The sequence below is a fragment of the Penaeus monodon genome, chromosome 16, assembly GCF_015228065.2.
Source record: "Penaeus monodon isolate SGIC_2016 chromosome 16, NSTDA_Pmon_1, whole genome shotgun sequence".
In the NCBI taxonomy this organism is placed as follows: domain Eukaryota; kingdom Metazoa; phylum Arthropoda; class Malacostraca; order Decapoda; family Penaeidae; genus Penaeus; species Penaeus monodon.
In genome coordinates, this window is record NC_051401.1 from 5,540,216 (window position 1) to 5,552,715 (window position 12,500).

General features: G+C 33.3%; 1 protein-coding gene across 4 annotated transcripts in view; it reads right to left on the reverse strand.

The window, feature by feature from the left end:
- Positions 1-227: 227 nt before the first annotated feature.
- Positions 228-12,500, reverse strand: part of LOC119582466 (neutral and basic amino acid transport protein rBAT-like) — a 19,555-nt gene continuing 7,282 nt past the window's right edge. Inside the window, exons 6-16 of one of the 4 annotated variants that reach the window (XM_037930716.1) lie at positions 12,499-12,500; positions 10,830-10,883; positions 7,736-7,903; positions 7,262-7,408; positions 6,800-7,007; positions 6,383-6,519; positions 5,867-6,073; positions 5,400-5,609; positions 5,074-5,241; positions 4,166-4,237; positions 228-3,970 (exon numbers count right to left, since the gene is read on the reverse strand). The exon at positions 12,499-12,500 is cut by the window's right edge and continues 171 nt beyond it. In XM_037930716.1, the coding sequence (XP_037786644.1) occupies positions 3,743-3,970; positions 4,166-4,237; positions 5,074-5,241; positions 5,400-5,609; positions 5,867-6,073; positions 6,383-6,519; positions 6,800-7,007; positions 7,262-7,408; positions 7,736-7,903; positions 10,830-10,883; positions 12,499-12,500 (1,601 nt within the window). In that variant the 3' untranslated portion in view covers positions 228-3,742. The remainder of the gene's footprint in view (positions 3,971-4,165; positions 4,238-5,073; positions 5,242-5,399; positions 5,610-5,866; positions 6,074-6,382; positions 6,520-6,799; positions 7,008-7,261; positions 7,409-7,735; positions 7,904-10,829; positions 10,884-12,498) is intronic. The other 3 variants (XM_037930717.1, XM_037930718.1, XM_037930719.1) reach the window with 3 other exon arrangements.

The window sequence follows — 12,500 nt, forward strand, 5'->3', positions numbered from 1 at the left end:
ATATATGTGTGTGTGTGTGTGTGTGTGTGTGTGTGTGTGTGTGTGTGTGTGTGTGTGTGTGTGTGTGTGTGTGTGTGTGCGCTTGAGTGTGTGTGTGTGTGTGTGTGTGTGTGATAAATTGATAGACAGAAATATAGATACAGAGATAGATAGAAACAGAGATGGACAAAAAGAAAGATAGGTCTGCTCCCTCATCTTTCCAAGGTTTTAACAGAGACAAACACAAATACATATTCCCATATTTATTGAAATTAAGGTACAGTTTGAAGTACTTTTTCATACCTGAGAGCAAGTACAGTAAATACTGTTGACAATAAAATAATTCCTAGTCTCTTTTTAGAGTTGAGCATTTTCCACCATCTTGCAGGTTTTCACTCAAAGACAACTGAATCTGTGCCAGGTGAAGTATAGAGATATATTGGGAGAAAATGAAAGCTATTTTCGAAATAAAATGCAAACAGGTATCCTAGTAAGAACAGGAGTGTTGGATATGACATAATTTAATATATTAAGGACGGACAGAAAAGACTCATATGTGTATATGCTCTTCGAAGTCTGACATATACTTCTAGTGGACAGATTTGGACATTAAATTTCATCAACAGACTTTCAAAAATTGCAAATCAATGTACCTTCTTTTTGAAAACTTTACTTTCTTCACTTGAACTCCTTTTTATAAAGCTATCCTTCTTCTGTAACACAATTAACTATCCTAAGAGAGACACATTTTGCCCCCTTGAATACTACTGAAAATTTCTATCTAGTGTACACTATACACTAACATGCATATAGCCTCCTCTCTTTACTCCTCTTTGTAAAAAGTGCTTTCCCCTATACTTATCAGTCCAAGCTGTGAACTATAAATAAAACTGCTAAAAATTGCAAAAACTTTAACCAATGATAGCTTTTACGGTTGAATATTTCTTATTTGAATTTTTGTGAAAAGTACTATTTTCATAGCTTATACATTGGCATTAATACACAAGAACATGTAATCAAATAGTAAAACATAATCAAATACTGTTGATTTAAAGTTTGGCCAACTTTAATAGCAACCCACCCACATGTAATGTCAAAAAAAAAACAAAAAACAATGAAGTATTGACTCATCATACAAACAGCATGCACTCTGTTTGATAGTGGTAATTGCAAAACATGGAACAATGTCTTATCCATCCAGGGTACACTGCTTACTCGACTCAGGGATACTTTGTAACTTCAATTTAACAAATAAAGGAATTAAAGCTCATCATTAGTAACACAAAACATATTCAGACACAATAGTATAGTTCCTTCAGTAACATCAATTTCCTTGCAAGGAGTCTCTTCTCTTCTTTTTGCTCAAATTCTACCAACATGCCAATTTGTTTGCAATGAAATGCTCCATGATGGGTTTTGTATTTTGTCCTGAATTGTACAAATTTGCTGAAGATGAGTTTTCAAATAAGTTCAAATAATGACTAAATGTTAATGCAAAAAATGGGCTTGCTGGTTGGCTGGGAGCTTAAGAGGTTTAGTAACCCTGAACTATATATCTCAATGATTATCTTGGTCACAACAAGGACTGATACACTCATTTACTTGTATGAAGATCTAATACTGGTAATTTTATAATTGTTATCTTAAAAATATAAAACACAAGCAAATCTTTAGATATCATGTATCATCAAAAAGATTTATGAGCACATAAAAGAATCATCAGATTGAAATCTTACAGTATAAGATTGCCCTCCAGTTTGATTAACCATATCCAAAAGACTAAACATCACTTTAAATAGATTTTAGTAAAATATTAAGCCTCAAGATTTATGAACAAACTGCAACAATTGTTCTTATCATGCCTTAGTATATAACTCTTTGCATTTTTTTTCATAAATAACTAAGGCTTGAATAAAGGTGGAACTGATTATGCTTGATATCTTCTGCAACTTCATATCATTGACACACATTATCTCTCTCCACAGCTATAGGATAATGCACTGGCTATATATATAACAAGAAGAAAGGCTGTCTTTTTCAGTTTATTTCTTGATTCAGCTACTATGCTGAACCACACTTTAATTAATACTTTTGTTTGGTGCAAATACCTTAAAACCTCTTTTAGTCCAGCAACACAGAATGCATCTTCAAGGTTCCTGTGGTGTCTGTGACTGTCCATCTCAAATGGAGAGCTTTGAGATGCCATATATTAAAAAGGTGTCATTTGCATACTTATTTCTCATGTATTTTTGAAAAAAGGCAAAATTTAACTCTAAACTGGATCTGTTAATGCATTCTGCTGCATAAGACACTGAGAAGATGAGATTGTCAGGGCTAAAATGTGCACAAGACACAATATCATGACTAAGACCCAGAGGTAAGAGGTATGCTACAGTGGTTCTTCCAGCTAGCAGTCCACACCTGATTGTGACAGGTAAATAAAGAAGGAAATACCAAGTATCTTTATATATAATAATCTTTGTACAAGTATCTTTTTATCCATTCATTAGTATTCCTTCGTAATTAACAAATAGTGACTATTTATCAGTTTGTGATGAGCCTGAATAAGTCATGCAACTATGAAGACAGATTTATCTTACAAGGATTCACTGTAATTAATAGAAGAGGTTTTAAAAGAGGATCAGAAACTGGATCTTATCAGCTCCTATAAATACAGTCACCTATAGATGCCACATCATAAATGTTGATTTTTAATGTGATGGTAATAGTTCCCATAAAATTCATGTGTTTAGTGGTTGTAATTTCTAGCACCAAGTTCAGACAAGTTTCTGGTTATTAAAAAAAAAAGCATGAGTGTGTGTGATATTAAAAGAAAATTTCAAAATAAATATTTTCTCCTTTGATTTGACTATTAACTCATTACCATTTTAATACACAGTAATGTAGTTATCACAAAAACTAAATAAACAATAAATAAGTTGAACCCATGTCAAATGATACATAACCACGACCTACAGGTAAATTCTATGGGCCACCATCTCCATATGTGCTTGGAATAATTGGGATCCTAATCACACGTGGCACCCAAAAGCCTCAAACTAAGGTAGATGAAGAAAAAAAGGGAAGAAAAGATGATAATAATAATAATAATTATAATATAAAAAAATCTTACTTAATCTTCAATGCAGATGCTTTCCAGCCTGAGTTATGAGTTGCATTTCCAAAGTTTAGTGATTGTTTTTTGTTGTTCATACTAACTCTGAAGGTCCAAACACATGTAGAAACAATCTAAGACATTGGCATCTAACACTTTTATCTTTTTAATCTTTTAATTATCATCATGAGTAATATAAGAGATTCTGTCAGGATCAACACCTACACTGACTAGAAATACTTATGGCTTTCAAATCCCAGACAGAGATGTTGAAAGAATCATACATCATTAAATAAAGAGAATGTATATATAACAGCATTTCTTCCCAAAGCCAAATTTCAATGTAAATTAGCACCTACAGAGTCCCCTCTTAGACTATTCCACTCTACCTCTTCATACCATTAACTGAAGCCTAAGATATACTAAATAATATATCACATGTACTCTTTAAGTACGGAAACCTTACAAAACTGCTTCGTTAAAGACTACTACACTTATCATATCTAAGAACTCTGACATAATCATTATAACATAACATAAAACTACCATCACATGGCAGGCTTTTATTTTCTTTAAATATACATCTTCAGATAATAAACTTCAAAATAGAAATTCAACCTGAACTATATAAATAATCAGCAATGGTAACTATAAGTCTAATATACACACAAGTGCCTCCCCAGGTTGGAGACTGATGCTGCGGAACTTGACGTATCCTGAGTGGCCATGCGAAGAGGCTAAAACTGAGCCCCCGAAATAGAGGTGGGATAGGTCTTTGGTGAGGACATTCTGCCCGAGATTTGCCACAACCGCGAACTGATTCCGACGGGGAAAGAAACGGTCGATGACAATAAGGTCAGTATCAGCATAGCGGACCTGGGCGGGAATGAATATTTTTAGTTGGGAGATAATAATGTTCTGTTTATCTTAATATTTCTTCTACCTTCAATTAATAAAAATAATATTTGTATAACTAAGTCTACATCAGAAACAATAAAGAATATAATAAATAAAGTTTTATGGAGAAAAAGATGAGACAAAAAATAAAACTAAGTAACTTCAGTCTCTTACCCTGTAATTTGCAGTCTTAGTTGGATGATAGTCACCCTTATAGTCAAAGATTCCATTGATGTACATAGGGACCTGAAACATTAAAAAACATTGATAACCTTTTACTACTAAGAAAATATCACATATGGACAAAAATATTTCCAAAGGCAATAGTTCACAAAGTAGGACTAAAAGAGCTATTTTCAAACTGTTAACAATATATTGCTATAAGTATGATTTTTCACAAACTGGATACAAAACCCTTAAAGGAAACCCTTATCAAATGCTACTTTTAATGCAGTAACCCTAGTTGTTTATGCTTTATAAAGTTGTAGAGCATTAGATAAAGAAAGATAACAATGAATTACAAATTAACCCTTTGCCGACGAGCATGGCATGTACATACATGCTATGCCCACTATGAGTTTACTTGTTTAATTGTTTTTACACATAGATGGCTACACTTGTACCAAGTCACCAATGAGCCAGTTACGAGTGCTGCCTGTCTCGCCTGCTCATCCTTTTCATTGATTTACGAAAACATTTTACGCTATTTTATTTTGCTGTTACTAATGTTTTTAACATTATATTCATTCTAATGTTTACAATAAAAATAGCAACATCAATATTCATAGCACTAGTAAACAATTTGTTTTTCCTGCCAATACAAGGAAAAGTGAAATCAGGTAAGGTCACAAGATCTACTAATTGACTCCTTTGTGGCTAAGCACTAGCAGAGCCATCTACGTGCAGAGACATTTCACAAAAATAAAAAAAAATGAGCACAGCATTTTCCCCATTTTTATTCATTTTCCCTGTCGGCAATGGGAAGACAGTAAGTACTTCAATACTGATATAAACCATCTTTCTCCCTCCACAGTGATGTACACATACTGTTGTAATTAAGAACATAATGCAAAATACCTTACCTTTTCCTGTCGAGCAGTGACCATTGCTTTGAGTGCAGCAATTGTATTATTCTGAGCATCAACATTACCCTTCTCCCAACCTCTGCTAAGACTTTGCCAAGGTTTTGCAGAGCTGAATCCTGCATTAACATTTTCATTCCATTGCATAATAGATGACCATCCACTATCCTGAAAAAAAAGAAAAAGAAATTTTAAAATAAGAACATGAACATAAAAAGCATGATCTATCATCACCAAGACAATGCTAAAAGGATTGTGGTATGTAATTCTAATAAGAATGAGCTCTGTCTACTAAATTCACTATGTACAGTCCTCTTCCACTTTACCTTTGATGCTTTTGAGAGCCCAATTTCATCTCCATAGTAGAGAGTTATGGTCCCTGGGAAGAAGAGCAAGAGGAAGGTCCTGCCAAGAGGATGATTATGCGTGAGGTCACTGACACGCTCCCTCCAGATTCCACCCATGTTCCAGTTGATCCAGGGCAGGGAGGCGTGAGCATCCCAGGCAGTGGTGGAGTTGAGGACTTCTGGTATGGTCTGAAGGAAAAAGCAGTCAAGATACAGAACAACTTATGATTAGATTTACTAAATTGCTCCAGTTCCAGGATGAATAAGAGAGAGAGAGAGAGAGAGAGAGAGAGAGAGAGAGAGAGAGAGAGAGAGAGAGAAGAGAGAGAGAGAGAGAGAGAGAGAGAAATACAACAAACTGACAAGACTATGACTGAAGAATAGCAAACCACTAAATGTGAAGTCATGAAAAAGACATGAGGCACCTTTAGAGACTCTTAACTCACCTGGGCTGACCCTGTGAGATCCACTGGAGCATCAATCAAGTCCACAAGGTTCAAGACACGATCAAGATGCATCAAATTTGACATTTTGAGGCTAGAGAGTAGGTCAAGTGGCACCATCATGACCCTGTGCTCTATGCCATGACTAAAGTGGTCAAGGGTATTCCGCCACTCATGCATGGCATTCAGAAGCTCAGGATCGTTTATAAACTGTTGAACAAAGTTCTTCATTAGTTATGTATATCTGTCCAGCTTTTATCTATTTCTTATAATCTATAGGTTTTGTTTATTACAATTGTTAGTATCTTGCAGGTATCTGCGCTATAAAAGTATATACTTATTCAAATAATTTGTAAAATATATATCAGCGAAAGTAACACAAATTACATAAAAAACTAGAGTATTCCATGCAAATCCTACACTTAAATGTGATTATATAATTAACTTTTGATATAAATTAAAAATATTGAGAAGATAACCTGTCTGTCAATATAAAAATGCTGAGCCAAGCAAACAAACCTTAGTGATGTCTGGGAAAAAGAAACCATCGACTCCAAGGGATAACCAGTAATGTAAAACTTCTGAGATGTGTGAGAGAGGCAATTGCCTGACATTTGTCTCACTCACTGGCACAACTGTATGATTTACATCAGCTCCTGTGAATCACAATAAATCAATTTCTGTAAATAAAACTCTGTGCAATATATGTGAAAACTCTCAAAAAGAAAAAAAAATATAATACTTATATAACTGGAATATTCAATGCATTCTTCTTCTTTTAACGGTAGGTTCATGTCTGAGCCGCCGTGGTCACAGCATGATACTTAATTGTAGTTTTCATGTTGTGATGCTCTTGGAGTGAGTACGTGGTAGGGTCCCCAGTTCCTTTCCACGGAATTCAATGCATAGCTTACTTAAAATAACTTGAACTCATACCTAAGTTAGGGTTAGTTTTAGAAGTGAGAGGAATGTCCATCAGCAGGTACATGTCCTTCTCATGGAGTACAGCGGCCAGGAGGTGGAGATCCTTGTTGCTTCCAAATATTGGATCAACAGCAGTGTAGTTGGTGATGGGGGTGTGGCTGTGTAGGTAATCCCTTGTTTCCAGGACTGAGTTCAGTCTGATTGCCTTGATACCTATGTTCTGTGTGTGATAAGAAAATATTTAGTTCTATGGGCATGCTGGGAATGTTGATGATATGAGGTACAGGCATTCTGTGTACAAATTAGAATTAGAATTAATTACAATTAGAATATCCTATGATTGTTTTTTATATAAATATAAAACATAAATATATATAAGTGTTTGCAGAATTTATATTTTAACGATACAAAATAAATGGAAAGGAAGGGAATTACCAAGGTGATTTTAAACAACACATCACTGTGTTAACTCACCTTTAGATAATCAATTCGATTCAAGACACCTGTCAGATCACCAATGCCATCATTGTCTGTGTCCTGGAAGCTTGGAACATATACCTCGTACATGACTGACCCCTGCCACCACATGTGAGACGGATTGCATTCCGACCCTTTTGGCATCTGAAGAAAATGGGAACAGTATATTGAAATGCTGAATCCTCCAATTTCTGGACTGCACTTCATGTCAAAAAAATGTTTGAAGTTATAAGTTCACTATAAATAATATATAAAAGGGGAAATTTTAATGATACATCTGCACTTCTGCCACTGGCCCATTGGTAGTCTTTGCTCTGTTCAGGTTGGATTTAAGATTGTAAGTAATCCACGATAGATCACAGCAAGTTTCATGTGAATCCGACTAAAACACAGCCAAAAACGATTAATAATTTGAAAGCCAGAACAGATTAGCAAATAGCACATACCACCAAAAGGCAAAAATATACCAACCTGAATAAGAAGCCCAATGCCTATGCACAAGAGACATATTAGGACCGACATGTTTAGGAGCACACAAGAGTGACGGATTCGGTTCCAGTTCCACTTGACGTAGAAGGCGTCCTTGTACTTGGCGCTGATGTGCACGTCATCCCCTACCATGCAGCGGCCAAGATGTGGCTGTAATGAAAGTTTTGTATCATCATGATTATCTCAATTTTTAATTACTTTTTCTAATCATTTAGTATAATTTTATTATAAATTTCAGGATGAGAAAATATCAAATATTTCATGTTTGGACTGTTTTGTCAGAGGTACATGTAATTATGAAAGCTTCCACCTACTTCCATGATATGGATGCCTTATACAAATATTGTATAATTTCATTTGCAACTATGCAGTAACTAATTGTGGTCAATGTTACTCACATCAAGTTGGAAATGGATAACAACAATAACACAAGACTGAACTAAAATCTACTATCTAAAAGAAATTTCTAGTTGTACTGCAAAGAAAGTAAAATGAACAAATAGATAAATAACAAACAATAATAATTAATGAACAATTAATTAAATAAATAATAATGAATAAGCAAATAAATAAACAAATAATAACAAAGGCTGTAAAGGACACATGCTCATTAAAATATATATCAACAGTTCATGATTTTCAAATATCTCTGATCCTGATATTCAGGACAAATCTTCAACCTTTTTTTTGCAAGCTGATAATATAAAAATAAACTGAATTCTATCATGTGTGGAATTTATAAGAAATGAAAAACAAGAAAAATAAACAAAACTCATTAACATATAAATATCTAACAACACAAGACTAGTGACTAAATTAAACCCCTTGAGACTGCATTATGACAAGTACTCTAAGTTAAGTTTGCAGACCATCCATATTATAAACAAAAAGTCAAAAATGGTTTGGGTTGAAATTCAAAATAATAATAAAGAAAATACAAAAAGCACATTTCTTTCTATTCTATATAGACATGAAAATTTGAACTTTGTCATCATTTAATCAATCAAAAAAAAAAAAAAAAAAAAAAAAAAAAAAAAAAAAAAAAAAAAAAAATATATATATATATATATATATATATATATATATATATATATATATATATATATATATATATATACATATATATATTTACTAGAAAAAAATTTCTCACTATATGCTATACAGCATATAGTGAGATGATATCATTTACACTATAGGTATATACTGAAAACTGTAACAGATTAATATATACAGTCAGTAACATATTATTCTGCTGCAATATGAGTAGGTAGTGTGTGTGTGTGTGTGTGTGTATGTGTGTATATGTGTGTGTGTGTGTGTGTGTGTGTGTGTGTGTGTGTGTGTGTGTGTGTGTGTGAGTGAGTGAGTGAGTGAGTGAGTGAGTGAGTGAGTGAGTGAGTGAGTGAGTGAGTGAGTGAGTGAGTGAGTGAGTGAGTGAGTGAGTGAATAAGTAAGTGAGTGAGTGAGTGAGTGAGTGTGTGTGTGTGTGTGTGTGTTCACGTGCATGTGCATGTGTGTGTGAGTTTGTGCGTATTCATGATGTGCCTGTGGTGTATACACTAGTATGCATGTGTGAATGAACACAGATATGAACTCATTAAAAAAAAGAAAAACCTTAAAAAAAAAGAAACAAAGCAAATGCGCACTCTACCTGTAACAAAGGCTTTGAGGCACTGGAAGAGGTCTGCAGGCAACACACACACTGGCCAAACTACCAGAGGGATTCTACAAAGTGAAAACACAACTACAGGCATGTACTGGTCACAGTAAGATGCAGAAGCTATACAAATGATGTTTCTTGCAGGATTTTTTTCCCCCATGCAGGACTTTATTTATCATGATTATTGCCATTTTGCCATTTAAAAATAAAATAAAAGAGAAGCACTCTTGATAACATTCACAGGAATAGAATCCTGATTTTGAAAAGAGGAAAAGAGGAAGAAGTAAGAAATATAAAGAAAGACCCAGATAAAGATGAAGAAAGGGAGGGAAGAGGAGAAAACAGAGGCAGTGAAAAAATGACAGAGAGGGAGTGAGTGAGAGTGAGAGTGAGAGTGAGAGTGAGAGAGAGAATGAGAATGAGAGAAGAGACAAAGGTAAATCACACAAAGAAAAAAAAATTGTATTATTACTAAACAAAAGGTTACTGTTCATACAAGACTTTTATTTTAGGGACATTATCATAATAACCAAATCATTTCATAAAAATGTCCTTTACTCTCGGAAGAGTTGTAGAAGACTAATTATATAACTGTCTGACATATCACTTGTGTGTATATTACAAACACACACACACACACACACACACACACACACACACACACACACACACACACACACACACACACACACACACACACACACACACATATATATATACAAATATATATACATATATATATATATATATATATATATATATATATATATATATATATATATATATATATCCATCTATCTATAAAATAATAAAAATTAATGATTCACTTGATATTTCTAAGACTTTTGGCTGAGGATTTATCCAGATGAAGCTATAATAGCAAATATTTTCTATAAATAAAAATATAAAGAAGAAACAACCAACTGTATTTAGATATGTTGAATTTCATGAAACTTGGTAAAAAATTGAACCAGGAGATTTAGTTAATCTTGAATATACTTATACTCCTTGTACTTGTGTACATACTGAAAATGTCACATTATAAAAACATAAGTTTAGAAAAAAGTATATATTATATCAACAAAAAATAATCCAACATGCTTAATATATTTATTACTCTTTTATGAACTGAAAAGAAAACATGACCATATTACGCATTTGGTAGCTTACGTACAAGTGTTATCAAGTAATATCAAATATCTGCAGAAATCTCCAAACTAAACCAAAATAACACAGCAGTGCAATGAACTAAGTGTGAACAACAAGGCAGTAACAATGCTGGTCTTGAATAAAAGATGTGAAATAATATAAGTGATTAACACATCCCATGCCAGTGCTGCACTACTCTCTACGCACTATGATGACAAAGAAATACCAAAGTGATGAGCTAAGATATCCGACCATAAGAAAAGTTACCTGAATCTTGTTTACGATTTCCAAAACATCCACAAATATGTCAAGAGGATCATGCTGAGGAAGAAACAATACTGAGTGTCTCTGCTCCCCTATGATCATCATATAAATAACAATGGATAATCATAAGATGTATCTAATTATCTCTACTGCATAAAGACCTACATGATCTATGACAGCACAAGATATTTTTCACAATGAATCTCTTCCTATCTTAACCACAGCATCCAGTATAGCTATTATGTATTATATAAAATCACTCTATTCTATGAAGTTGCTGACAGTTGTTAACTCCTTGATTTAAACAGGTATGGTGATAAGAATATCTACCTATATCAATTCTCCTATTTCAATAGGAACCATAGTGTAAGTTATTATGTAATTTACTGATTTTCCATTAACTTAGTACAATTACATCTTGCATATTAGTTCTAGAACTGGGGATTTAATCATGCTATTTACTACAATTAAAAAAAAAAAGATCTTTATGAAAAAGAATATAATTGCAATATAGAATTCAGTTTGAAACTATAAAGTTTCTTATACAACTGCAATTATTCCAAGTTAAAATTCCACTACCCCTTCTTTACTATGTTATATTTGTTGTTCAAATATACACAAGTGTTCTCAGAATGCACTGTCATACAGACTCTGCTTATGTCAAACGCATGGCAGCAAATAGGGCTTAGAAATGCTCAGTACAAATAATTTTAATCATCTTGTGATGACAACAGGTTGGTGTTTAATCAACATGACTTCAACTTGGCTTATATGTTGCAGCCGCTTTTAGACAATCTATCTTTTTTTTCTCTAAAGAGGAAATTACTTATGTTGTGGTATGATATCCATATACCCTCTTGGGTTGCTTGAGTACTACCAAAGAGAGAAGTTTCCAGGCTTAGGCCTTCTGTCTCTCTTCTACTAGCTAAAGCTTATCCATCCAATGGTGATAAGGAGTCTATTCTTTGTCATAATATAATATACCATTTTCACTTACATTTTCCTTTACATGCATAAAATCCTATATCTTTGGGCTCATCAGTATGAAAGTATATTAGTTACATAGTAAACAGTTTGAATGTTGCTGCAGAAGGGATATAGTTTGTTTACATTATCAGAAGCAGGCAGTAAAGAAAGGGTTAAGTTAATAACAATCAAAATCAAGTTTGTTTTTAAGACTGCATCATCACAGAAGGTGTCTTCAAATGAAGCTGCAAGATTTTAAGCTTTGAATTATTTCAATCAGAAATGACCAGAATAATGAATACATTTCCTTCTTCAAGAACATTTTTCATTAACTGCATAATCATTTTGTATTAACAGACTGAAAAGCATGTATAGAAAAAATCTAGAGGAATCCTTTGAGTCCAAAATGCTGCACAGGTTAGAATACAATAAGAAAAGTATTCTGAATGGTATTTCCTACTTAACATGAAGGTTGGAAAACAGCTTTTTATATCTCTCTTCCATCCTTTTCTAGATTTATGGATACCCAAATATGTAAAATCTCCCTATTAACACATTATTGTTTAACTATAGAGGATTATGTTAAAAAATGTTAATATCGAGCAAAATATTTATTTCTAAAAATAAAATACAAGGAGAGTTAAAAATGGGATGACTAACTTCTCACTCTTAAACACAACAATTTACAAAAGCATTAGAGACTTACCA